Below are 27,433 nucleotides of genomic sequence, written 5' to 3' on the forward strand. Positions count from 1 at the left end.
TATATCATTCATTATCAGATGCAATAAACACTTCTTCATCTGAATCGGATTCTTCAGCCAATTTAAGTAGTTTAGCAGACGTTAATCTGCAAAAAACGTAACATTATCTTAATAACCTTTTTAGAGAATATAAATCTACAACTAACCTCTTTTGTCGCATTTCGGTAAACTAGATGTAGAATCACTATTACTCATGATAATTTTTAGGTAGGTATATACGTATTGACAAACACGAAACAAATAAATGTGGATAAAATATATGTTTCCAATTGTTACAATGCTACTCTTCCTAGAATCTGTTTACGACCAGTATTTCCAGGTTTATTGTTCCAGTAATTCACGTTCTTCTAATTCAGTTGTGTCACGTAAAAGCGTATTCTAATCTTTGTTTGTAAATCCGTACAAGATCAAACTACCGAATATTACCGAATATCTTAAAATTAACAAATATTGCCCTTTAGATTAAGGAATTTTTAAGAAAATATAATATACCATGTATAAATTGCACCTAGGCCGTGTGTTAAAGTGGTAAAATTATGCCACTTGACAAAGGTTCTTCTTCTTCTTCATGTGCCTTGTCCGTTCCGAACGTTGGCAATCAACATGGCTATTCTGACTTTGTTTACGGCAGATCTGAATAGTTCAGCAGATGACAATCCGAACCATTGCCGCAAGTTTTGGAGCCACGAGTGTCTTCTCCTCCCTGGACCCCTTCTGCTGTCTATTTTCCCTTGAATGAGCAGTTGTAGTACTCTATATTTATTATGTCTCATAACGTGACCCAAGTATTCCAACTTTCTTTTCTTTATACTTATTCCTACCTCTCTCTCTCTTTACCTATCCGGCGTAGTACCTCTTCGTTGGTCACGTGACAAAGGTTAGACTATTCAATCATGTACTAAAAGACTTTCAAGAAATAACAATGTTTAAAAATACAAATTTAATTATCAATGAACAAACAAATATTGAAATGTCTATCTTATTAAACCTATTGGAAATTAAGTAGATAGAAAGGCGGCAATAAATATTTCGTTAGGAAATATTACAAATTGTTTACGAACGTCAACAGTTACTTAAGAATTTCACATCTAAGCTGTACAGCGAAACATGTCACGTTAACGATATTCTGTGGAAATTATAAAAACAAGCAATCACATTTTTATTTATATTTAATTCTGTATTTTAAGTGTGTTCCAACGAAAATTTGACCATCCCCCAAGAAACTCAGAAACCAAGAGTTTTTTCAAAATTAAAAAAAAAAACAGGTAACTTTGTATTAGGAGGGGGACAAAATTTTTATGCAAAATTCATTATATCAAATGTAACCCTCTACTGCCTTGCATCAACCCCCAGTTTTTTTTAAATAGCAAGTGTGGTCGAGTGGCATATGATTTGAGGTACATTTGAGCACATCAAAGTAATTTTTTTTCTCTACACGACACTCTATTTTTTTTTATTTTCGGAATAACTTTGGATTCAACTAATTTATGAGCTTTATGACTTTACATTAATCTTTCCATTAAAATCTATGTTCATTTTTCAAGTTTACATATTTGAAATCCATTCGATTATTTATCCGATTGATTTTAAGGTTGATACTCACCTTATTCTTTTAATGGTGATGTTTCACCTAAATAAAAATGTTCGTACTCACAAGGTATTTTATAAATACAATGATTTGTTTTTTCTTGTTTATTGTGGGTTTAATTTTATATAAAATATAATCCGAAATGGAAATCGAAACTGTAAATAAGCTAATTTTAAAGTAATATTGTGGCTTACTCTCAATCAAAAAGTAGTAAATTTGAGGTAGATAAATTTTATTCCTATTTAACTCACTTTCTACATCAAAGAAATATTGCTTATTATCAAAAGTTGTTATGTTCGTTCTTCTTTTTCTAGTGACGACTCCACTAATGAAGGTTGTCTATAACCATTGCAAATCATCTTTATGTTCTGCTTTTATTAAAAGTGTCTGTGTATTTAACACAATTCAATCCAGTCGGGATTGTTTTTCATCCACCACATTTGTCGTCTTCCAGTACCTCGTTTTCACTTGATTTTACCCTTTACAATCAGCTGCAACAACTTGTACTTCTCATGTTTTAGTAAGTGCCTCAAATATATTGCCTTTCTCCTTTAAAGGGAGATCAAAAGTATATCTTTGCATTCTGTGCAATATCATATCATTCATTGGTATTTTAAAAGTTTCATAAAAAGCCACTACTTAAAATCTTTCAGCTTTTCTATTAAACTTTTTCACGAGTGGATATAATCGGATTTTACCATCCGATATTTGATTTTCAGATTAGGTCTTTGGTTATTTAGAAAGTTCCTCATATTAAAAAAAGCTGCTCTTTTTTCTGGATCCTTATTATGACGACTTCACCCTTCATTCTGATAACCATGTTTTTTGTTTCTTTTATATTTATTGTTAAACCAAACTGTTCCCCAGTATGGCAAATTGTGTTTAGTAGCGTCTGCAGGTCTTTCTTATGTTCAGCGATAATGACTGTATAGTCAGCATCACGAATGTTATTTATAGTTTTACCATTTATCTTGACCCCTTCTATATAGTTTTCAAGTACTTGTGTAAATAAATCTTGGAACTATGTATTAAGTAGTAATGGTGAAAATACACAGCATTGGATCATTCTTTATCTGTTGCGTATCCTTACTATTTACATACAGTGCGTCAATTGTAAAACTTACAATGGGCTATATCTCAAGAACAAAAGCTAATATCGAAAAGTGCTTGAAACAATTTCTAGGATAGTGAGGGGGAACTAAAATGATATCAAAGAGAACTCACCCTCCTCAAACCCCCAGGCCCCACCCACCACAACCAAAAAAGTTTAAATTGCAAACCCATACTTGTGATACATCATTGAAAAGACTATAAAAAATACTATCTGGTGTAAATAATTGTGAAAATTTGGCTTGTTGTTGTTCTAGTAATAGGGCGACATGCTTGCGTAACTCTTTCTCGCAATTCCCCAAGTGACGCAGGTTGAGTTTTATAAACAACTGACTTCAGGTAACCCCATAGAAAAAAGTCAGGTTATCAGTAAGTCTGCTGACCTCGGTGGCCACTCAATAGGACGTCTCCTTTCAATCCATTTGTTCGGATAGTTAGTATCCAACCAGTGCCTAACTGGGGCTGCATAGTGAAGAGGTGCTTTATCTTGTTGGAAGTGCAGCAAATCTTCGTCTAGAGCTAGGTTGCCTTGATCGTCTATTTGGTTCTCTAATTCATGCACAATTAAAGGTTCGATGATGTTTTTCAGCATATCGATATAAATGTCGCCACTTAAATTATTGCCTATTATGAACAAGGGGACACTTAAAGCGTTGCCTAATATTCCTGCCCAAACATTAAGTTTTTCAGGATATTGAGTGTGACCTTCTCTAAATCGATGCGGGTCCGCATCACTCCAGTACCGACAGTTTTGTTTATTTACATTACCATTCATCATAAAAGTAAATTCATTGGTGAAACAAATATTTTTTACATTCTCGGTTCAACGGAAATTCTTTCAGTCATGAGTTCACAAAACTCAATTCGTCGGTCTGGATTATCATCGCCTAGTTCTTAAAGAATTTGTGTTTTCTACGGGTGAAACTTATATAATTTCAACACCTTTCTAACCGACTCATGTGAAAGTCCTGTCATTGCAGATAGATGACAGATGTTTTCAACTTGTTTTACAAAAACGGCAAATTAAGTTTTTATTTAACAAAAAAAAATCCGACAGGCACTTATCATTAAAAATAATAGTCAGGGAGATAGCATTACAAATACAAAAGTCATAATAAGCCGGCTGATGTTAACACCCTGTATAATTATTATTTATACCATTGGATAGCATATGATGTATCACAAATAGGGGTTTACAATTTAATCTTTTTTGGTTGTCGTAAGATATAGCCTATTGTAAGTTTTAAAATGATACACTGTATAATGTTACCACAGCCCGTTATTTCCAATAGAAATTTCTCAGCATGTTAATATAATTTGTGTCAAGTTCTTTTCGATTTGGACATTTCATGAGAATGTTATGTTTAATTTTGTCGAAAGCTTTCTCATAGTCTATAATAGCAACGTAAATATTTTTTTGGTTTTTTCGACATTTTAGAGGAAGAGTTGTGAAACTATATAGACCTTCTCTTGTTCCGAAGCCAGAACGAAAGTCAAACTGTTTATTAGTTATATCTGCTTCACAATTTTTAAATATTCTTGTATCTATCATCCTTAAATATGTTTTTAGTAATTGTAACATTAAACTAATTAATTTATATTCGTTAACTTCTATATTTGTTCAGTTGTCGATGACCTTCAAAAAACTCAAACTTAGAGATCAAATTATTTTCCCCAGTAAGAGATATTAGTCTCTCTAGTACGATAGTTTTGTAAAAGTTGGATATTTGAGGTAGAACTAAAATCTGTAAACTTTATTCTGTTGTATATTTCTTAAACTATGAAGAAAAGCAAAACAAGAGAAAATAACAGTCACGATTAAAAGAAGGGAATGGAAATGGATTGGACATACACTAAGGAAAGAAAAAAAAATAGTATAACAAGACAGGCACTCGAATACTAACCATACGGAAGAAAAAGTGAAGAATACGAAATAATAGCTGGAGAAGAACTGTAACAAGAGATCATGAGAGAGTTGGCCTGAGATGGAGACAGGTTAATCAAAGAGCAAGAAATAGAGAGAAATGGAAAATACTTTCAGAGGAAATTTCGAAGAAATAAAACAAAAGGCAATGCACTGATTTAGCCAATCAGCTACTTTTCATAAAAAGGCAATAGAGAGATACCATAAGCTAATTACCACCGGGTTATAACATACGGCTGCAAAATAAGCCAAGTGTTGCTTTCTTTGAAAGTTACTTCAGAATTTCTCTTTTTTATATTGATAATCTTTTGAATACTCTCAGTAATTTTTTGTATAAGTGCGCATGTTACGTAACCTCTGAGATGGCTTTAGTCCAAACTTGAAGGAAAATTCTGGAAAAAAATTGTGTTTTTAGTTTTGGTGACCTGAACTTTAATATCAACGTTTAAATGAAGAGCTGTTCTAAAAATCCTTCAAATATTTTATTGTTTTTCATGTTATATACTTAATGCTATTATCAGCCCATTTGAATTTTTATATTTTAAGCTTTTTTTGGTGCTTTGCGTTATTTAACAGTAACATATTTTTTCACAGACCACATATCTGATCTGTTTAGAACAATAACTTCCCTCAGTTATGGTTATTCTGCTCAAACAACTCAAAAACTCAATGCTTAATAAACACAAATTAAGTTCACAAAAAAGCCAGCATTATAAGGCCTAAAACCAAGAGTCCTGGAAGAACCAATGATTTCATTTACCAAAGAAACAAACTACTTAGGATCTAAATCTAGTATCTTTAGAGCGTAGGCTTATATACTGAAACGTACCCTTACATACTGAAAACTACGCAGAAACCTATTATGTCATTGGATAGATGTAGAAGAATGTGCGAATGTAAGAATTGGGGCTCAACCCCAAAATTACCGTGTAATTATACACGAGGTTTATTAGAGCAATGCTAACTTATGACGTAGTGGACAAGATGCAGTTATTGGGAGCAATAAGGCTGCTGAGTAATACACAAACGGTAGCATGGGTAGCATATACTTATTACATGGGCCATAAAAACATACAGCGGCGTTAGAAGTCCTGCTGAATCTACCATCATATCTTTATAAATGGCAAAGCCAGATTTGTGATGCACAGAATATTACATAGTTAGACATATGCTGATAATAAAACTCTAATCAAGCAGCTTAAAGCAAATATTGTAATGGGGCAACCCATCGATGCAAACTACGAGATATAGCTTTGACAATAAATTCAAAATTATTCTACCAGGCTGGAAAGACTGGAAGGAAAGTGTACCTATACAAGTAGAAGCTACCTAGTAAAATGATAACTTAAAAACATAGGGATGTAGGAGGCGGTATAGTAGGGATAAAGTAAGGGATACATTTCCAGGTAACTCTATCTAAAGATGTTACAATTTTCCAGGCGAAAATAACCGCAATCCATCACTGCTGGGAAAAATTAAAAAGGCAAAGAAGAACGTTCTAAGAATTGCTATCTTTACAGATAGTCACGTAGGGCTTAAGACACTAAATTCTGTAGAGATCAATTCTTAGTTAGTATGGGATTGTGTGGGTGCCCTAAATAAATTAGGAGACTATAGCAAGATTAAAATAGCCTAAACAATAGGGCATAAGGATCATAAAGGTATAAACATGCTGATAAGATGGGCAAACAAGGCTCATCAATGTCATTTATTAAACCGTAAACCTTCTGCAGAGTTGCAAAGGCAGTAACAAGAACAACTAGAAAAAAGTTAATATATGCTCTAGACCGGTGGAGGCATTCACCAGAATAGTGATAGACGAAACAGTTTCTTATAAAAAATTTGGCAAAATTTACGGTACACCTAATAAGCAAAGACAGAAAAACACGAATATTTTATGTTAGTGTGACACCCTGACAAATATGCGGTTCGTTACGTTACGCCACCGGCAAAGAACTACATAGAAGTTTCAGTCTCCAAATTATTAGAACTTTAAAAAAAAAATCAAGCTACAGAATGTAATCTAGGACTAGATGACCGCAATAGATCTAAAAAGGTCGTAGTGGAATGAGTCAAAGCCATTAAATCTATCTATTGTTATTTTATATAAAATATTATTACATACAATCTGATGAATATTTCCATGTTACATTTCGACTTCATCACCTTGTTGATACAATACATTCAACCAACTTAAATCTCTAAACGATTAATGGAATTCACAGAAAACCTTTCGTTGTAGTTAAAGGCACAGTAAACTGCACTGGAGTTCTCCATAATCTTTTTATTACTTAATTCGTTTAGAATATTTTAGTCTGCATTATCAGTTAAAGTTAATTTGTATGAAATGAGGAGCAAGAATTAAAATGGAATTTTAAATATTATTGTTCATTTGGCTAATAATGAATGTATAAGTATAATGGTTAACCTGCTGTACAATTATTTTGTGAATAACATTATAATAGTGTACTTACTGATTATTTAAATTTATAAATCATCATCATCGTCAGTAAGTTCACTACCGCTATCATTATGTAAATCTATAATCACTGGATTAATTTCACTAATCTTATTTTCCTGGATCCACCACTCTTCTATTAGTTTTTCCCATTTATTTACAGTTCTGGTCCATATTTCTGGAGTTGCAGTGTTAAGAGCTTCTTGACACATTTCCCTAACTGCATCGTCACTGTATCCGCAGATGTGGTCGATGGGATTAAACTGACAGTGATACGGCGGTGACCGGGGTACTTGATGTCCATAACTTGATACAATTTAGTCAACTATACAAACTGTTGGTTTTTCATTATGTTTCGAAATTTCCAGTAACTCTGACTTGAAGGCGTATTCCGGAAAATTGATAATATTTTTAACTAACCAATTGTTTATGCTCGGTACGTTTCATGACTGTTTTGGTTGTTTCTCCAAAATATCCGAATGGTAAGGTGCAAAAAATATAAATGTCTAAAAATATAACTGATGGTTCATTCAGACTATCTCATCAAGTCATTTAACAAACATATGCGCATTCATGTTTTCATGGTAATCAGCAGATTTTGATTTTAAAGAAAAAATCAAATCTGCGTTTTCTTTAAAGCATTCTTTCCCTTTTGCATGAAAAATGATATGTCTTTTGCCTTCGCTATCTGTGTGTTTTATTGGTTTTATGCTGTCGTCTTGCTAAATTCTTTTAATTCTACCCTTTACAAATATCCAAGTCTCACCTAAGTAGGGTAAATTCGGGAGAGTTGAACCACATTTCTTTGGAAGCTCACTAAAATTTTAAGACTTTACTTTCTAATTGAATATTATTAATAAAGGCTACATTGCATTTTTTCCAAAAGCATGGTCCGTCTCACCCGGACGTGTCTGGTTGAGATGGACCAGTAGCTTGGAAGAGATGGACCAGGGGTAAAAAGTAGGATCAATGACTACAAACCAAGTATAAAGTAAAAAATATGTATATTTTACATATTAATACATGTTACAATAACCAAATAAAAAAACAAACAAGTCTATTCATTGACCACATGACCAGCAATCTTCATGAAACCACCGAGAACACTGTCCCAGTTCACCCAGTCTTCTTTTTTTGTAATTTCATTGTAACCCTCTCCACATCCCACACATTCATCTTCATCTCATTCTTCTACTGACATACCGTCATCTTGGACTAGATCTGCAGAATCATAGCTTTCTGAGTCTGAATTTTCAAACTGTGTCACTTTGCCTGATGGTTCCTTTTTGGCTTGAGAAACTTCTTTTGTGATTTAATTTTTTTTCTTAGTTGATCTTGTTCCTTTTTCTTTTTTTCTTTCATTGCTTGCTCAACTGCCTTCCTTTTTACAACAGCAATGTTCTGAGCTGAATTTAATACTTTTGAAACAGTCGCCAAACATCTCTTAACGGTTACTTTCTGCGTGAGAGAAGGGACGGGTGATATATGTTCTAGAAGTTTAGAAGGAGTAATTTTTGACGGTGTAAGGCTACTAGAAGTAATGGGGATACTAGCAAGATCATATTGAGTTCTTGGTACTACACAGGAGACAGAAGAATCAACAGTGTCACTTGTTGGCACACTAGTTACAGCATTGACTTGTTGGTCGATAAGTTCTGCATAGGAGGCAACAGGATCAACCTCGCCGGTTGGTGTACTAGCGAGAGTGTGCGCCAATACTTGAACAATGGGCACTGCGCCGGAGGAATCGGGCTCTAGGTAGGCGTAGGCTGGTAGGCTAGACATATCTAGAGGGACTATGCCTCTCTCCAATGGCGTTACAGCCCAAATCGGGCCTTGGCCTTCTCCAAACTATGCCTCCAACCTTGTCGGTCCCGCGCCGATCTTCTCCAGATTCTCACGTCTAGCAAATTTTGCGAGTCCGCTGCCACTTCATTCTCCCATCTTTTCCGTTGCCTTCGTTTTGGTCTTGCGCCCTGCATTTTACTATCTAGGGCTCTTTTCGACAATCTTTCTGTCTCCATTCTTACTACATGACCAGCCCAGCGAAGTCTCTGAAGTTTAACGAATTCTGAGATCGGTGTCTCTTTGAACAGTTGGTAGAGTTCATGGTTATACCTGGATCCGTTTTCGTTAATAGGTCCAAATATCTTTCTTAGGACTTTTCTTTCGAAGACTTCCAGTTTTCTTTTGGTCTCTTCTGTCATCACCCATGTCTCGCATGCATAACATACCATTGGTCTGATAATAGTTTTAGAGGGACTATGCCACAACCTTGAAATCCACTAACACCGTTTTGTACACCTGCAGCTTTGGTCCATGCAGAGTTGAGAAGTTATCCAAACTGCAGACGATTGATCTTTCTGGATGGATTGTTTGTAATGAAATAATTACAAGCACTATAAAAGTAGGACTTGAGTGATTTGAAGAAGGATTGGTCCAAAGGTTGTAGCCAGTGCGAAGTATGGGGTGGAATGCTCATCAAAATGATTCGTTCTTGCTCTGTGTACACTAGGACTTCCAAGAAACTGGTGTGTGAAGTGTTACCATTAAGTAAGAGAAGTACTTTCCCGGCTGGTTTTCTAGGGTGGAAATGATTTTTTAACAAGTGCAGAAAAATTTCACTAGTGACATAAGAAGATTTTTGTGACATTTTTACAACTAAGTTAGGAGGCATTCCGTCCATGAACTCAACTTTTAAGTTCTTACCCTTCATTATGCAGTATGGGGGAAGAAATGTACCTTCAGCGCAAGCACAAGCTAGAACAGAAACGGTTTCACCCTTTTCCCCTGACGTAATGGAAGTTACATTTTTGAAACCTTTAATGGCAACAACATTTCCTGGCTTGTTGTCCAGTAAAGCCCGGTTTCGTCCCTGTTAAAAATGTGCTCATGCTTTTCAACCAAATTGTTTTCCAAAATTACACTTTCGAGTAACTTAAGGTACTCTTTTACACACCTCGTGTTCATTCCATTAGCTCGGGATACAGATACACTTTCTGATTATCTAATAGTAAGAGTAGGATTTATTAAAAGAAAAGAGCTAAGCTAATCATAACCAGCTTTTCTAGTTTCCTTGTTAAATTTGTGAGGTAGTTTTAGCTTTTCAGCAAGTTCAAATGCCATGCTTCTCACTGAATCCCTGCAAGGAGTAAACCCATGAGCTTGTAGCTTTTTTATGTGGCCTACATTCTTCTGTTTATTTACTCTTCCTAAAATGGAGGAAAACCCTAAGCTGTCCTTCGTAAACTTTTGTTTTTTAATCCTTCTTTTAAGAGTGGTCTTAGGAATTTGATAAGCTTTACCAGCAGCATTGACACCCATTTCTTTATTTTCCACCGCATTAACCGCTTGTATTAATGCATCTTCCATCCTCGCTCCTCTACTGGTATCCTTTCTTACGTAGTTAGTTGGCATTTTTCTGAAACAGAAAAATACCAGCCACTTAGTTAGTAATTACACTATAAGTCATTTTAATAAAAGTAACATTTAAAAACGTTGGTACTGGTCCATCTCTCTCGTATTGAAATACGTGGCCCATCTTTACCAAAACGTACTGGTCCATCTCTTCAAAAAGTTCGGGTGAGATGGACCACCTCATAATTCGCATATTTAACGTACACATGGCGGCCTTTTTAGGTTAGGTTACTACCTACATGTTTATTGACATTGACATCGCTACTAGGACAACAACTAAGAGCATGTCTTCACTACAACTGAAGCATACTCACAACAAACGATGGTAGCACTCGAGCGTCTCTTTTCGGAAATAATGGACTGGTCCATCTCTTCCGGTGATTTATCTCTCCCGGACTTACCCTATACGAATGTTGCATTTTCAGATTTAAGTCTAGTATATTCTCTCAAAAATTTAATTCTTTTGTGAACCACACTACTCCTTTCGCATTAAAGTAACCTATTATTTTCTTTTTTTGAATTTAAATCCTAAATCTCTCAACACTTTCCAAAGGCTAGTCCTTTTAATTTCAGAAACTTGTCTTTTTTTATTTTGGTCAGTAAACTATTGTTTTCACGCATTCGATACAAAATATTGCGAATTTCAAAATTTTCTCCATCAGGTAAATCAATGCTCCTAGAATGTTTACGAGTTGTTTTCTTGTCATCGTGATACTCAATCACAGTAAGATCTTCTTGAGAATATTTGACAGTCTTCATTACAGTTTTTAGCTTACTTTCACTTATCCCGAGTGCGTTACAAACTCATTGATTTATACATAATAATGATTTTAAAAGTCCAGCATTGTCTCTTTCCGTGGTAAAGTATTTATGCGTATTTACAATTAATTCATCAATATTCAACTTACGTCTAGGCATGATGGTCACTTGAAACTACACGTTTGAATTACAATATACTGAGTCTAGATCAATATGACAGAAACTGTTGTGCTTGAGAGGTAAAATATAATATAACCGCCTACAAAGATCCTAAACACATTAAACAAATTGGCCTAATGGTTATTAGAAATGTTGATTGTGATTCAATTATGTTTGATAAAAAGTTTAGAAATGGTTGGAAACCGTACATAAACAAATTAAAATGTTTCCCACAATTTTATTTTTAGTACAAACATTTTCATTTGAAAATAAAAAGTTAAATATATATATATATATATATATATATATATATATATATATCAAAATCCTAACTTTAACTCGTAATCGCAGACGTCTTAAAAACGGTACACTCTAACAGACGTATGGTCAATTTAACCACCACTATTTAAATTGACAAAATGTTCTAGTTTACTCCGAAGTATTTTTTAAGAAAAATTAAAAGTGATATTTTAGTACTTTGGATGTAAATTATACTTTATTAGCACGGTAGTATTTATTTCAGAAAAAAATTATTGAACAAGTAGGTGAAAGAAATTTACGTTAAATAACATTATGCAAGAATCATCATCATCATCATCATTGGTGCTACAGCCCTATAAAGAGCCTCGACCTTCCCAAGTTTATTACTCCAGTTAGTTCTATCCATTGCCAACTGTTGCCAGTTTGCTGCGCCTATTTTCTACCATCCTCATCTACACCATCTCTACATCTGAGTTTTTGCCCACCCCTACTTTTACTTCCTACAGGTTGTGACATATGGATTCTTCTAGGAGGGTTGTTCTGCTGTGATCTTGCCTGATATCCTGCCCCTCTTAGTCTTCCTATTTTTATAAGGCATACTACGTCTTTATCACCAAATATATGTTTGTATCTGTGATATATCTCGTAGTTGTACCTCCTTCTCCAAACACCTTTTTCACAGATGTCACCGAATATTCTTCTCAGGATCCCTTGTTCAAATATAGGCAGGAGGTTTTCATTTGCCTTGGAAATGGTCCATGTCTCTGACCTATATGTCAATACTGGTTGTATAAGGGTTTTGTATATGGTTATTTTTGTGTTTTGGCCTAAGTTTCTGCTTCTCATATGTCTACTCAGTCCAAAATAGCATCTGTTTGATAGGATTATTTTTTGCTTGTTTTCTTCTGTCATGACGTTCTCCTTGGTGATCAGGGAGGCTAGGTATGTAAATTTGTCCACCACTTCAAAGGTAGAGTTATCAACCGTGAATTGGTGGCCGATGTTTCTGGCTCTATTGTTGGGTGTTGATACCATTATCTTAGTTTTCTCCTCATTTACTTGCAGGCCCATATTTTTAGAGGCATTTGACAAGGTGGCAACTAGGTCAACATCATCTGCATATGCCAAAATTTGGGATGATTTATTAAAAAGGTTTCCTCTGTTGTCTATTTGGGCATCCCTGACTGCCTTTTTCAGAGCTATCTTGAAAAGGATACACGCCAGCGCATCTCCCTGTCGCAGCCCAACATGCGTTTCAAATGCCTGCGATTCTCGCGTTATGCAAGAATACTATTAAAAAAAAAATGGAACAAAATATGCAAAACTATGAACAACGGGTTAATGACACATATATTTATTTTACACCTAACATTTAGCAAAGTGTTAAACATTATGGAGAACACCAGTTCAGTTTACCTTGTCTTCTACTACAAAAAAAGGTTTTCCTTTAATCGTTTAGAGGTGTAAATTGGTTGAATGTACTGTATATACTAACACTATACCAAAATATTGTGTCGTTCTTAGAGGAATGCTTAAAAAATGTGATACTAAGTTTTAATATTTCCTTCAACAAGTATTATCGATTTTAAACAAAGGATAATGATTTTATTATTTGTAAAAAAATGATTATGTAAATTAAAAGATTCGACATATTTTTAAAAAATGTTGCTTCGTTATTCTTACATTGGCAGCATTCAAAACTATTAAAAAAAAGTTTGCCGTAAATACAACATTGAGATACGATTTATTTAAATCATTATTTATAAAAAGTATTAATTAAAATATTTAAGTTTTCGGAAACACCCACCATATATTTAGAACATTGTGATTCAGTGAGGAATGCCTTACACCTCGAACCTTTCATTATGTACCTTCTCTGTCTTCGCGCTCCAACTATTTTAATCTCTACCTGTAGATTTGGCAGAGCTTTGTTAATTAAGGTACTGCAGTGCTATTAAATTCACTAGCACATTTTTTCGATACCGATTTGGTTCGACCAATAGGGTGCGACATGCTAGCGACATTAGATGATTTGATTTTAAATTAGATTTACAGGCTATATAAAACCTGAAGATATTTGCATTTGGGTCTCACTCGTGCGCAACTTTCTGAACTTGAAGCCAGTGCGGGGTGGTGATCAAGATGGTGAGTGTTTTTTTATTTAATATTCCTTTATCGCCTTTCTGGCATACATCTCAAATTTAAAAAATATTTAAAGCTTTTTTCTTAATGAAATACCATATTTGAAGGAAAAAAATAAACAATCGTATTTTCCGGTTAAAAAGTTAAATATTTCCGAATAAAAAAAATCCATATTCTTCTTCGCAAACGCGGTGATGTTTTTCCAAAAACCATTATATACATATACAATATATATTATCTATGATTTAGAGAACAAGAATTAGTAAAATATCTTATGGTTTATTATATAATAATCAACGCACCATAAATAAATTATTATATAACAATGCTTTAAGTCAAAAGTAAGGCGTGTATTTCTTTACTTTAATTTTTTTACATTTCTTCGTAAATTCTTCTTTAAGGCCCCAACTTTTAAAACTTTTTAATTTGAAAAATCTTTTATACTTAATAAGTATTGATCAAAATCAAAATTTAATTTGAAAAACCTTTTATACTCAATAAGTATTGATATAAGATCAAATTACAAACTCTTATCATCTTTCCGATATGTTAAATTTAAAATCGAGTAGCTATCCTTAAATAAGTTATCCAAAAAGTTTCCTCAAAACCACTGACAACACAAAATTATTATGTGCTCTAAAATTCGTCTTCGTTAATGGTTAAACTTTTTTAACTTTTTATCTGCATGTAGACCTTTATTTTTGGATAACTGGCGATTAACTAAGCAATTAGGTTGATCTTAAAATCGAGTTTGAAACTTTTTCCTATCGTTCCTTACAAAATTTTAACTTGCATACGAAACAACTTTGTTGCCTGGAATTTTGTTCTAAAGGTTGATTTCTTTTAAAACTTTTATTACTTTCTCCTACATATTCTTCTTCTTTTCCTGGAATACCTTTTCAGATATGGTAATTAGTCACCTAGAAGCTGCTGCTGGTGTATGTTTTTAGTTTCTTTATTTGTTTTCTTCTAGCAGCTTTTGCTCATGTTCACTATTTCTGTTTGTAGGATTCTTTTTTAAAACCGATTCCGTTGTCATTTCGATTCCGTATATTTTTTACTTTCTTTTGAATTCTTCTGGTTTAAAAGTATACTATTAGGCAGAGAGGTGGCTTATCTACCCTGCTCATTTCTTTTTTTAAGGCCTTGTAGAGTGATCCGTCTTAAGTTATCTGTAGGGTCAGGTACTTATATTTTGGACAACATTTCTCAATTTTTCCTCCATCTTCCAAAATTATGTTTTCGTCTTCTACTCCTATTCACATTTTTTTGTCTTGCCTACGTTGACTTCCAGACCACATCTTCGCAACTCTTCTAATAATTTACTTGTCATATATTTCAAATCCTATTGGTCCTGCAGTAATATTACCTGGTCGTCTTTAAACCAGAGTATATCTAGGGTGCTTTTACATTTTTAGGATATACCTATTCCAGTAATTTTGTTTTCCATGTTTTGAGGTCGTGTTTTAAGTAAATTTTAAAAAGAGTTGGCCACAAACAAAATACTTGTTCGATTGCTTTGTTTACTGTAAAGCTTTGAAACAATCTTCATTTTATTTAACTTTGGCAGTTGTTGATCCTTAAAGTCGTTTACCAGATTGTATTAAGCCATTATGTATATTTGTTTTCTCTAATGTTTCCCATAATTTGTTTAATTTTATGCTGAAATAGGCTTTTTGCAAATTTAAAAATAGCATATAAATTTCCTCATCCAAAGCAGTACTTTTATCAATTATTTGAAAAATACTATATACGTGGTCAACTGTGGATCTACCACCTTTGCCTGTTCTTCTACTTCTAAGTTAGTAAATTTGTCCTCAATTTTATGTTTAATATTTTTTCTAGCACAAATACCATCTCTAGCAGGCATTTAATTATATATATATATATATATATATATATATATATATATATATATATATATATATATATATATATATATATATATATATATAAAGGCGCCTCGCCCTTCCGGTAGGGATCTATGGAGGAGTATCACTGAGTCGCAAGCGCTTCTCTCTTGCCGTACTGCTCCACCATAGACCGATCAGACACCAGTATATTCTAGTCTAAGCCGCAGATTCATTTAGAATTTTAAACTGCTGCGTTAGACTTTTTGTTTTCTGTACACCGAGCTGGGAATCGAACCACTGAACTACTCACAGTGAAGCTAGTGAGAGCCGGCCGCCCAGCCCGCTTGGGTATCTGACCGACCAAATTTAATTTTTTTCCAGTATGTAATCGACATATCTTTGCATGTCAATATTACCTTGAATAACTATAAGGTCTATTCTATTATAAAAGTTATTTCCAGCCCAAATAATCATATCTTTACCACCAAGATCAGTTTTAGTTCGGATTTAGTAAAAGCTAGACTCATCTTTGACAAATACAGATCAAAACAAGAAGAAATCGGTCCTGTTATGAAATTGTTTTCTTTTTGATAACTTACCTAACTCTCCAAGTATATCCTCTAGTTTCTCTAACGTGTGTCCACAGCTACTGAACAATGAACAATCCAACTTGACTATTTATGTTCTAATAAAAAGTAGGGGACAACATGGTTAATAAATTAAAGATATTTGAGAGCTATTTAGTTTGGGGTAATCATTTGTGGCGAGCATTATATTATTTGAGATTACTCACCGTAATATGTAACAAAGCGGTGTAATCGTTGGAGAATAGATAGAAACTTTTAATAGTATTTCAGAGATGTAAAAGCAAAAGAATGACTAAAAAACAAATCAATGATTATGATAGGATAAAGGCTGCGTCAGTAACAGCGAAAATGGATAACAGGTAAACCTTAGATACGACAAGGATTTTAAGAAAGATAGGCGTTAAGGCAGATTAAGACTCACTGAACGATGTCATAGATAACAGTTCTAAGATTCACTTAATACACATGGCTAAATTACTGCTGATTGCTGCAACATTCAGAAATCCAGCATATCTTTAGTTTATTCTTCGACGTTGTAAATTTACAAAAGAAAACTCTCTAGAATCCATTTTGTCTCATTTTGTATGCTAAGTCAAATGCATACATAGGCTTTGTAGGTGAATTAATAGAATATGACATTAACAGATTACGACATATAAGTTACTGTCAGTGAAATCAATACACTACCGTGAAAAAGAAAATTGCGGAACTTACTACGATCGTCTAGTGATGCATATATTTATATGATTTCATTATAATTGGGTCTAATCCAAATTAAAGGACACCAGGATACAGTTTTACCCATTTGGCAAGAGAGGTAAGCTCTATAAAACTAAATGAAGCAAAAATTTAAAGGCTACAAATTGACATCAATTTCAACTTTAGTAAATAAAATAAATTAATGCAATTATGTAAATATAAATACAGGAAATAAATTTAACACATTTAAGAAAATATAATAGTTTAAAAATAATAAATCAAAATTTAACTGAATAAAATCCAACAATTGGCTTTGCTGATAAATAAAGTTAATAAAAATATTATTTTTACTATTTAAGTAAAATTACTATTGAGTTAAAATTTCTACTTTGACTGATTTTTGAAAACTCAGAAAGAGAATTGATTTTTGTCATTTATTCGTTACACCAACTGACTTCATGATTTTTACGAGAATTTTCTTCTATAATAGAATTGATTACAACTCACCGACTTTTTGAACAATTCTCCTTTTTAATAAACCAATGAGAACGCTTGTCTGGAACAAATATGCCTAGTTTGAATTGTTCGTACGTTACACCGAAGCTATTTCCTCTCTGTTCCTTCATGAGCTATCTCCTGTAACAAGGTAAGCAATCATCATGGCAATTCGCACTTTCACTACCTTTGCTCTAAGGAGATTAGCAGTGCAGTTAAGCCAAGCCCTCAAATTGTTTAGCCAGGAGTCTTGTCTTCTTCCACGATTCCTTCTACCCTGTTTTCTTCCTCGTATTATTAATTTCAGCAAGTTCTAGCGCTCACTAATCATGATATGTTCCAGATATTGCAATTTTCTAATTTTAATGGTATTTAAACTTCTTTCTTTTTCCATTCTTCTCAACACCTGAACATTCGTGACTCGATCCACCCAACTTATTCATAATATTCTTTTGTAGGCCCATAATTTAAAAGCTTGTAATATGTCTGAAACGTCTTTCTTTAATTTCCATGCCTCCAACATATAAACAAATCAGAGAGCACGTAGCGTCCACAAAACATCCTATTGTACATAATACTTTTCTCAGTTTGTTTAAAACATTTCTTGCCTGCCCGATTTTTGCTTTAATTTCTTCTGTGTACTCATTATTTTCATTAATTATTTTCAGTTATTTATATTTTTGAACTTTTTAAATTGTTAAGCTATTAAATTAGTATTTTTAAGTTTTCTTCGAACTGTTGAGCTTTTGTAATCACTATAATCACCATAAATTACAACAAAATGAATTGTTGTAAACCGTTAAGACATTCCACTATTACAATAGTGTAGTCTGCCATATCGTATAGTATCGATTAGTCGACTTTACTTTTACTTTTATTCTAGTAGTAAGTTCTTCTAGTGCTTCGTGAATTACTTCCTGAATTATGAATATACATTGCACAATCCTGTTAGCAGAGTAAGGGACAGGACACAAAGACAGCCAGAGGCGTTCTCTTAAAGTAATTTGATAAGGCGGTTACGTCTGAGCTAATTTGATAAGGCGGTTACGTCTGAGCTTATCGAATACTTTATTAGAATTATGTTCACCTTATCGACACTGAATAACTAATTCATGAATCTAATCAATTATTCCACCAAATAATCCAAAAAATTCATTTCACAAAACGAATCATTTCTTAGTTTAGTTATGCCTTGGTTCATCTAGGCCACTTAAGTGAATAAATCTCGTTACAACTTTGTCTTTGTTCTTTGACAAAAAAAGAAGAGGATACATAATGAGAAACTTCTTTTTTTCCTGTGCCCTGTTCGATTATCGTGCATTCGCTGTCAAATTGGATATACTAATTTTTTCGACGGCAGCTCGAAAAATGGATGCAGAGGATCTGTTAAACCAATCCTTCAGGTTTCTTAACCATGACGTTTTTGTTCGACCTGGACCCCTTCTTTCCTATCCATTCTATCTACCAAACTTATTTGCAGAATTTTTCGATACACCCAGATTTCAACTGCTTTAAGTTTACTTAGAAGTGTATCTATTATAGTCCAAGCTTCCACACCGTATAATAGAATAGAGAATACATAAATAATATTGTTTCCACATAAGTTTTTATTCAGCTTAAAATTGCAGTTATGGCCTTCTCTATACGTATTCTAATTTCTTTGCTCATGCCCCAGATCTCATTTAGATTACAACCAAGATAACTAATACTGTTGATTTTTTTTTAGTTATTCTTGTAAATATGTTAGCGTTTCTGATTGTATTGCCGTTTTACTGACAAACATAAACTTTGTCTTTGTGGTTTAGCTTCAGTGTATATGTATCACACGTTATGGTAATCATATTAATCAAAAGTTCTTCGTAACTATTTGCAATTATTACCGTATCATCCGCGTATATCAAATTATCAATATTGTTGCCATTAATTTTGATACCACGTAGATGTTAACTATTAGTGGGGACACAATGCCGCCCTGTCTTACTCTTCTTTGTATTTGAAGCTCTTCAGAATTATCCTGGCCAATCTTGATGTTTGCACGTTAATGTCAGTAAATATTCTTAATAATACATAGGTCTTTATCATCAATATATAATATCTACTGAAGAGTGGCTATCATTTAAGCATGTTTTACTCGTTTAAAGGTCTATAACGAGAAACAAACGAGCAAACATACTATCTTACATAGACGACGTAAACACAAGAACAAAAGAATTAAATATGACGATCTTAAATGAGATGTAAATTAGAAATCGGTAGTCCCTGCATTTAATAAGCAATGGAATGAAATAACCCCAAAATACTATTCAAAACATAAGTATACATTTTTACAAAACATAGGTATAAGCAATCTACTACTTACTAAATAACTAAGGCTTATTTACCCTGAGATTGATCAATCGATCTCAAAGACTTGAACCAAGACCAACGAGAAAGTAGGAAGGATACTGATGACGGAAATTGGAAACTAAGATCCGACAGACAAACAATAGAACAAAAGTCTTCCTCGTTAACATCCTTGCAAAAAAAAAATAAATAAGAAAAACGCAGAGATGAGAGAGTGATCATACAGAACAAATAAAAAACACCATACAGGACAAATAAGACCTGTATATGCCTATTCTTCTTCTTCTTTTTTAACTAATAGTCTAAACTGGACCATTCTCCATCAAATATAATATAATTTTTTTTTAAATCCTTTTAAGAACAAACTTCGGTTTTTTCACCAATTTCCTCGATAATCCTACCTCTCTGCATTCTAAATAAACACATGTACGAAAGCAAGCTACATGTGGAACTATGACATTCAACAACGGATAACAAACAACTAAAAGTATACTAGTGTGGTTTGATCCTCGAAAGAACTTTAACAAAACATCCAAATGAAGCCATCGGTCAAAATAAAAAAAATCAATCAATACAGTTTTTCTTGTGCTTTTTTTTGTTTTCTCGTTTATTTTGTTAAGTTTTAATGTTAAGTTATAGTAAGGTTTTCATAATATCATAAAAATCCAAATTGTTTTGTAAGTATGAACAATGTACGTTTTTTTACTTATATTCTAATATTATCACTTTTTGTAAAGAACTGAGGATGATTTTAAAAAATAATAAAAGCGAAACGTATTCTAGTAAACCAATGAAGCAGTTGACAAACTTCTTTCATTTGACAATAATTGACCGATCAAACCTCTGCAATTCACCTACCTATTGAATATATATTAAATTTAATTAACGGTCGTACTCTCTGCAATATATTACACATTAACATAATGGGAGATGTGAACCCCAAAGTATGACAGCGTAAATTTAATGAGCATGTTGGTGAATATGGATTAGGTACTATAAACGACAGATGAGATAGTTTACTTGCATTCTGTCAAAATAAAGATTTAGTTATAACAAACACTTTTTTCGAATTGATCCCAAGGCGACTATATACGTATGAATCGGCATAACACTTAAAAGAAAAGATAATATGAAACCAAATAGCCTATATTATGGTGAAAAAGATATACTGCAACGACGTGAAATGTACTAAAACTTTCCTGCAGCCGATATTGTTTCCGATCATAATCCTGTAGTCCTCTATAATAGAAGCTTCCTAAAGAAAATAAGAAATTCAACCATACTTGCATTATTCGATTTATACCTGGTTAAAAATAAACACCAACGACACACAGTATAAGAAGAAATACATGATAATCTTGGTGCAGCGGCAACCCAAATTTTCAAGACAGACAAAATGGATAAAAGGTTTAACTATATAAAAAATCAATAAAAACGACGAAAAAGAAATACATGACCAAGATTACAAAAAAAAAACATTGTGTGAATGACACCAGAAATATTAAGAGCAATGAATGAAAAGGCGAAAAATGAAGAATTATACAGAAACATATTGAAACATTGATAATTTAAAATTGACATTTAAAAAATAAAAATCAAAGAATCTTGGATGAAAGAACAATTTGTAGAAATGGAAAACTATGGGTGCAAGTATGATACATTTAATATATAGTATTTTTCATATAAAAATGCGTGCACGTCATTCAAGATTTACGACGTCAGAACCCCACAGCGTTGCCAAAGCATCAGAATAGTTAGTAAGTGAGGAATTTTTAAAATGTCAACTATTTGTCAAACTATTATATAACAGTAAATACACTTAGTTTTAAGACTACTGCAACACACTAAAATACAAAAGAAAACATTTTAATACAAAATTATATATTCTAAATTTTAAACTTACCTCTATTTAGAGTATTAATAGTAAAAACGTCCCGCCATTATTTCTTGTTCAAAATAATCTATCTTATATGAAAGCTTATCAGCTTTCTACAGACTATTTAGTTGTTTTTGGCATAGCCCAATCACAATACACAACAATAATTAGTTTTTAAAGCTATTAATATAAATTTAATATGTATTTATAAATACAATTTATTAATATGTAATATATTATGATCAAATTGTGTAAGAAATCAAAACATCAACAAAATTCTTACTCTAAAAAAGCGGCAACACTTTAAACAATTTTGCCACACGCTAAACTGTCAAAAAATTTGAAGTATTCCCATATCAGTTGCGCACAATTGTCTAATATATTTATTTAAAATTATTATTTTGTGGAATATTAGACTTGAAGGGTGTTTCATAAAATTTATATTATTAATAATAACAAATGTTTTTGGTTATTTAATCAATATAATTCTAAAATTCCCAATATAATGATGATTACATTTTTCTGATTATTATATCATGTTAACGCAAATGAAAGATTAAGCAGTTCCGTACGGGTTTCGTATTATTAGCTGTGTTAGGAAAATTTGAACTCTAAGGTTGACGTTCTGGAAATTTTAAATATAAGTGAAGTCACTTTATATAAATTGTGACGTGCACGCATTTTTATATGAAAAATACTATACACAAAAAATTTTAACTAAAAAATAAATCAATGCATATTTTACTACACATATACAACCAAGAATGGTTGCTATATATATTCGTTACATTACCAAAGAAAGCTAATACACAAGAATATTCAGAAAATTTAACAATATCACTAATGCCATCTGTTTCAAATATTTCTATGAATTATCCACAACAGAAAAAATTGGAAATCGACATTACGAATGGAGTTCAGAAAAGAACTAGGTACTCGAGAAGCTCTCTTCTCTTTGAACGTGCTGACACAAATATGTCTAAATGCAAAACAGGAAACAAGACAAAACATCGATAATAAAGACCTGCGAATAATTCTGAATTTGTATTGAAATCAGAAGACTTATATCAAAATGGAAAACGAAACATCTTAAGAAATAGAAATATACAGAGGAGTATAACAGAGTTGTACCTTTTACCATTATTATTTAATATCTATATATCATACTTAACAGAGAGGTTGTAAACAATATTCGATTTGCAGAAGATACAGCAAGAAAACTTACAACGACTGCTTATAAATATAAATGTTACTTGTAATAATTACGGCATAAAAATCAATGTCTAGAAAACCAAGTATATGGTCTTCAGGAAGAACTTGGTACAACCAACGCAAATTAGTATAAATGGTTCTCAATTTGAGAAAGTATCAAAGTACCTGGTAACTTAATTAAATAAAACTGAAGACAAAAACAATGAAATAAAAAGTCGTTTCGAAATTACCAGGACCACTTTCATTAAGATGACAAAAATCTTCTACAATAGGAATATAAGAATACCTCTATGAATATAAATGTTGAGGGGCTATATATTTAACATTCTTAGAATAGAGACCCAATATCTTAAACACAACATCATAAAACATATTGAAAGCTTCGAGATGTGGTGCTACCGTTATAAACTAAAGATGAGTTGGATTAGTAGAGTCGTAAGGTAAAATAGTACACAAAAGGAATCCAGGACGTAAAGTACTGTCTTGGTTGCGAAATTTGCGAGAACGTTATTGATGCACCAAGAATGAGCTCTTTAGATCAGTTGTAAACAAAATCAGGATAGCCTTGATAATTTCCAATCTTCGATAAGAGTGGCACATGAAGACAAAGAAAAAATAAACTGCACCTATTTGTTTGTTTTGACATGTGTTTATGTAAATGATTAATTTTTCTTTTTCTTATTTTCAAAATGTATAAAAATAATAATTATTTTTGGTTACAGGTAGACAAACTCAAAGATTCAGAGATAGAAAGTAAGTATTTTTTATTAAAATTTAAACAAACTGAATTTTAATTTATTTAAAAAATTGGACAATTTACTAAAATAATGTTTTCAATTTATTATAGTTTAACTATTAAATGAGTAATTTAACAACATGAGTTCAGTTAGATAAGGCAATATTAACCCTGCTGTCCTGTTCGGGTCTATTTGACCAAAAAAAAAATTATTTCTTATTTTACAAATTATTACGCTGCGTAACGTTTTGGTATTCCGTGACTTTATTACCTAATCTGAGGTGTTTCAATTGCATATGAGATAAAACTTCAACTTCCTGATTTTTTTGATAAAAATTAAATTGTTACCTATGATACGTTCGGGTCAATATGACCCACGTATTTAAACCGTTAAAAATGTCCTGTGTACGTATGTTTAGTTGGCAGTGTTTTATATTTTCTAACAGTGTTTGTCAGTCATGTAAGTTTATAAATAAAAACAAGTTTTTGCAAGCTAGAACTTGTAAAAAATTTAAAGTGTAGCTGGACGATGTCAGGTAGAAGGGCACGTCATGTAGAAGGAAGTGGGGGTGATAGACAAGTGGTAGGACACTGATGATATGTCAAGCGCATTCATGCCATTCATCATTCATATACATTTTAGTCTATTTTTGCATGTTGATAATGTCGCATCGAAGAACGCTAACCGAAAATAAGCTGCGCAAGCTCGCGAACGTGTCAGACCGACAGTGATGAATACATATCAGAAACAGAAAACCATACAAGTAGTGAGAGTGAAGAAGAAAGTAGTGATGATTCTGTTATTCCATTCTACGTACCAAATCCTGTAGAACCTTCTGTAACAGTTCCTTCGAAAGATGGTAATATTCAGTGGTCGCTTGATCCTCCTCATCAACGCGGTCGTTTTTCTACGGCCAATGTTATAAATAATGCTCCAGGAGTTACAAGGTACGCATGTGCACGAATTTTCGATATCAAAAATTCATTTGACGTGCTCTTTTCTGACATAAATGTAAACCAAATTATTAATATGATAAACATGGAAGGCTAGCGTGTTTTTGGAACCAACTGGAAAGACTTGGATAAAATTGGTTTTCAAGCATACATTGGTCTTTTATTGTTAGCTGGAGTTTTTCCCATGTCCCATGGTGAATCAACTAAAAGTTTGTGGAATGAAGAAACTGGTCGTAGTATATTTCGAGCAACAATGTCCCTTGAAGTGTTTACAAAAATTTCGCAAGTGATACGTTTTGATAACAAAACTACTAGACAGTATAGGAGACGATTAGATAAACTTACTGCAATACGTGAAATTTGAGGAAAATGGGTGGAAAATCTACCAAAATTTTTTAACCCTGATGAAAATGTTACTATCGACGAGCAATTAGTAGCCTTTAGAGGTCGCTGTCCCTTCAAACAGTACATTCCAAGCAAGCCAGCGAAATATGGCATAAAAATTTGGGCTTTATGTGACACCAAAAGTTCTTGTGCTCTAAAATTGCAGATCTATACAGGAAAAGAAGCAGGTGCCGCGCCAGAACGAAATCAGGGAATGCGTGTGGTGTGCGACTTGACTAATGATTTGAAAGGCCACAATATTACTTGCGATAACTTTTTTACTTCGTACAATTTAGGCCAACTTCTTCTAAAAAGAAAAAATACAATGCTGGGGACTATAAGAAAAAATAAACCAGAGCTTCCAGCCCAAATTGCGAATAAAGAAGTTCATAGTTCGTATTTTTACTTCACGCAAGATACCACTGTTGTTAACTATATTCCTAAAAAGAATAAAAATGTTGTTCTTATGAGTACTTTGCATCATGAAAAGGCTATTAGTGACAGAAATGACAAAAAGCCCCAAATTATTTTAGATTATAATTCCAGTAAGGGAGCAGTGGATACTCTAGATCAGCTTGTTGGTACATATACATGTAAGAGAACGACAAATCGCTGGCCCATGATTGTTTTTTATAATATGCTGGACATTTCTGCCTACAACGCGTTCGTTTTATGGACATCAATAAATCCCCAATGGAACACCAATAAACTTACAAAACGGCGAATTTTTTTGAGGAATTGGGAAAAACACTGGTGAAACCACTTATCCTTTCCAGGAAAAATTTACCAAGAACCAGACTCACAAGAACTGGTAAAAAGGACACGAGCAGAAGTGAGTAGGGAAGATGGAAATTCTAGTTCACCTAGTTGGTGTGAACCGTCTATGAACAATCCAACTCCACCTGCTAAACGATCACGCTGTAAATTTTGTTCTAAAAACGATCTTCTTCTTAGAGTGCCATATCCCTACGGAACGTCGGCGACTACCATGCTTATAATATTTTTATACAGATCTCGGTCTTGCGCTACGTGTAGCAATTGGTCCGCTGTCAAACCTGTCCACTGCCGCAAATTCCTCAACCAAGAGAGTTTCTTCCGTCCTATCCATTTCTTTCCTTCGATTTTACCGTTGAGAATTAGCCGAAGGAACTCATATCTTGGTCCTCTGATTATATGTCCAAGATATTCTAGTTTACGCCTCTTAATAATATTTAATAGAGTTCGTTGATGTCCCATTCTTCGAAGAACTTCTTCGTTTCTGGTTCTGCTAGTCCATGGAATTTTTAGTATCCTTCGATACAACCACATCTCAAACGCCTCAATTTTATTCATGATATTGGCGTTTAAAGTCCAAGTTTCACATCCATACAAAAGTACAGACCACACGTAACATCTTGTAAACTTTTCACGGATTTCCAAATTTAATGAGTTATTGGATAATAGAGGCTTGAACTTTTGAAATGAGTTTCTTGCCTGTTCAATTCTACATCGAATTTCGAAGTATGGATCTAGATTTTGGGTAATCCAACATCCAAGGTATTTGAATCTCTGAACTCTCTGCAGCGGTTGTTGGTTTAATATCAGTTGGGTTGCGCCGATATCCACTTTGCTGGTCACCATGTATTTAGTTTTATCGATATTTATCGACAGTCCCCAATTTGTGCATTCCATGTCAACTCTATTGATTAGCTCCTGCAGATCGTCGATGTTTTCAGCTAGAATCACAGTATCGTCGGCGTACCGTATATTGTTAATTATTTCTCCTCCTATGATAATTCCTTTTTGATCTTTTAAAGCTTCCCAAAATAGATTCTCAGAATACACGTTAAAGAAGGTGGGAGATAGTATACAGCCTTGTCTTACGCCTCGTTCAATACTGATTGGCTTTGATTCTGTCGCTATCTAAAAACGATAATAAGACTAATATTTTATGTTGTATATGTCATAAACATATTTGTAAAACCCATTCTTTTTATTACTGTCCCAGTTGTAAACTGAATTAAATTTTGTAGATATTTGTTATTAGGCTTTTCTGGTTAATGAAAGAAAAAAATACCTTTTGTTTTTGTTAATAAGGTTTAATTTACATTTACAACATCATTTTTGTTTAATTAACCATAATTTTTTGTTCGTAAAGTTTTGTTTAGCACTATTAGCTTATTTTATTTCTATTAAGGAGCGTAAGCCATAGTTGGGTCATATTGACCAGAACAGTACATTTGTGTAGTTGAATCGAATGGGACAGCAGGGTTAAGATTAAAATAATTCACAGCTCCCATCGACCAACAAGTCTCTTGGCACCATATCCAAAATTAGAAATTCTTGGAAGTTAGTAATGAGGAGACTGATTATGGTAGGTTAGCTTTCAAAAGTATTGATAATTCAGAATTACGCTTTTCCTGTAACTGTTGAAGAGCCTTAAACTGCCAAATTGAAACATGAGCATCAAACTGCATTTTTTACTTAGCCACCTTAC

At 33.1% G+C, this 27,433-nt stretch overlaps 1 protein-coding gene across 1 annotated transcript in view; it reads left to right on the top strand.

Annotated features, from left to right (window-relative positions):
- Window positions 1–13,693: 13,693 nt before the first annotated feature.
- LOC140439590 (myosin light chain alkali-like) overlaps window positions 13,694–27,433 on the top strand; it is a 45,716-nt gene continuing 31,976 nt past the window's right edge. Inside the window, exons 1-2 of the mRNA XM_072529605.1 lie at window positions 13,694–13,821; window positions 23,606–23,636. Coding sequence (XP_072385706.1) covers window positions 13,819–13,821; window positions 23,606–23,636 — 34 coding nt within the window. The 5' untranslated portion in view covers window positions 13,694–13,818. The remainder of the gene's footprint in view (window positions 13,822–23,605; window positions 23,637–27,433) is intronic.

The sequence above is a fragment of the Diabrotica undecimpunctata genome, chromosome 4, assembly GCF_040954645.1.
Source record: "Diabrotica undecimpunctata isolate CICGRU chromosome 4, icDiaUnde3, whole genome shotgun sequence".
Taxonomy (NCBI): Eukaryota; Metazoa; Arthropoda; class Insecta; order Coleoptera; family Chrysomelidae; genus Diabrotica; species Diabrotica undecimpunctata.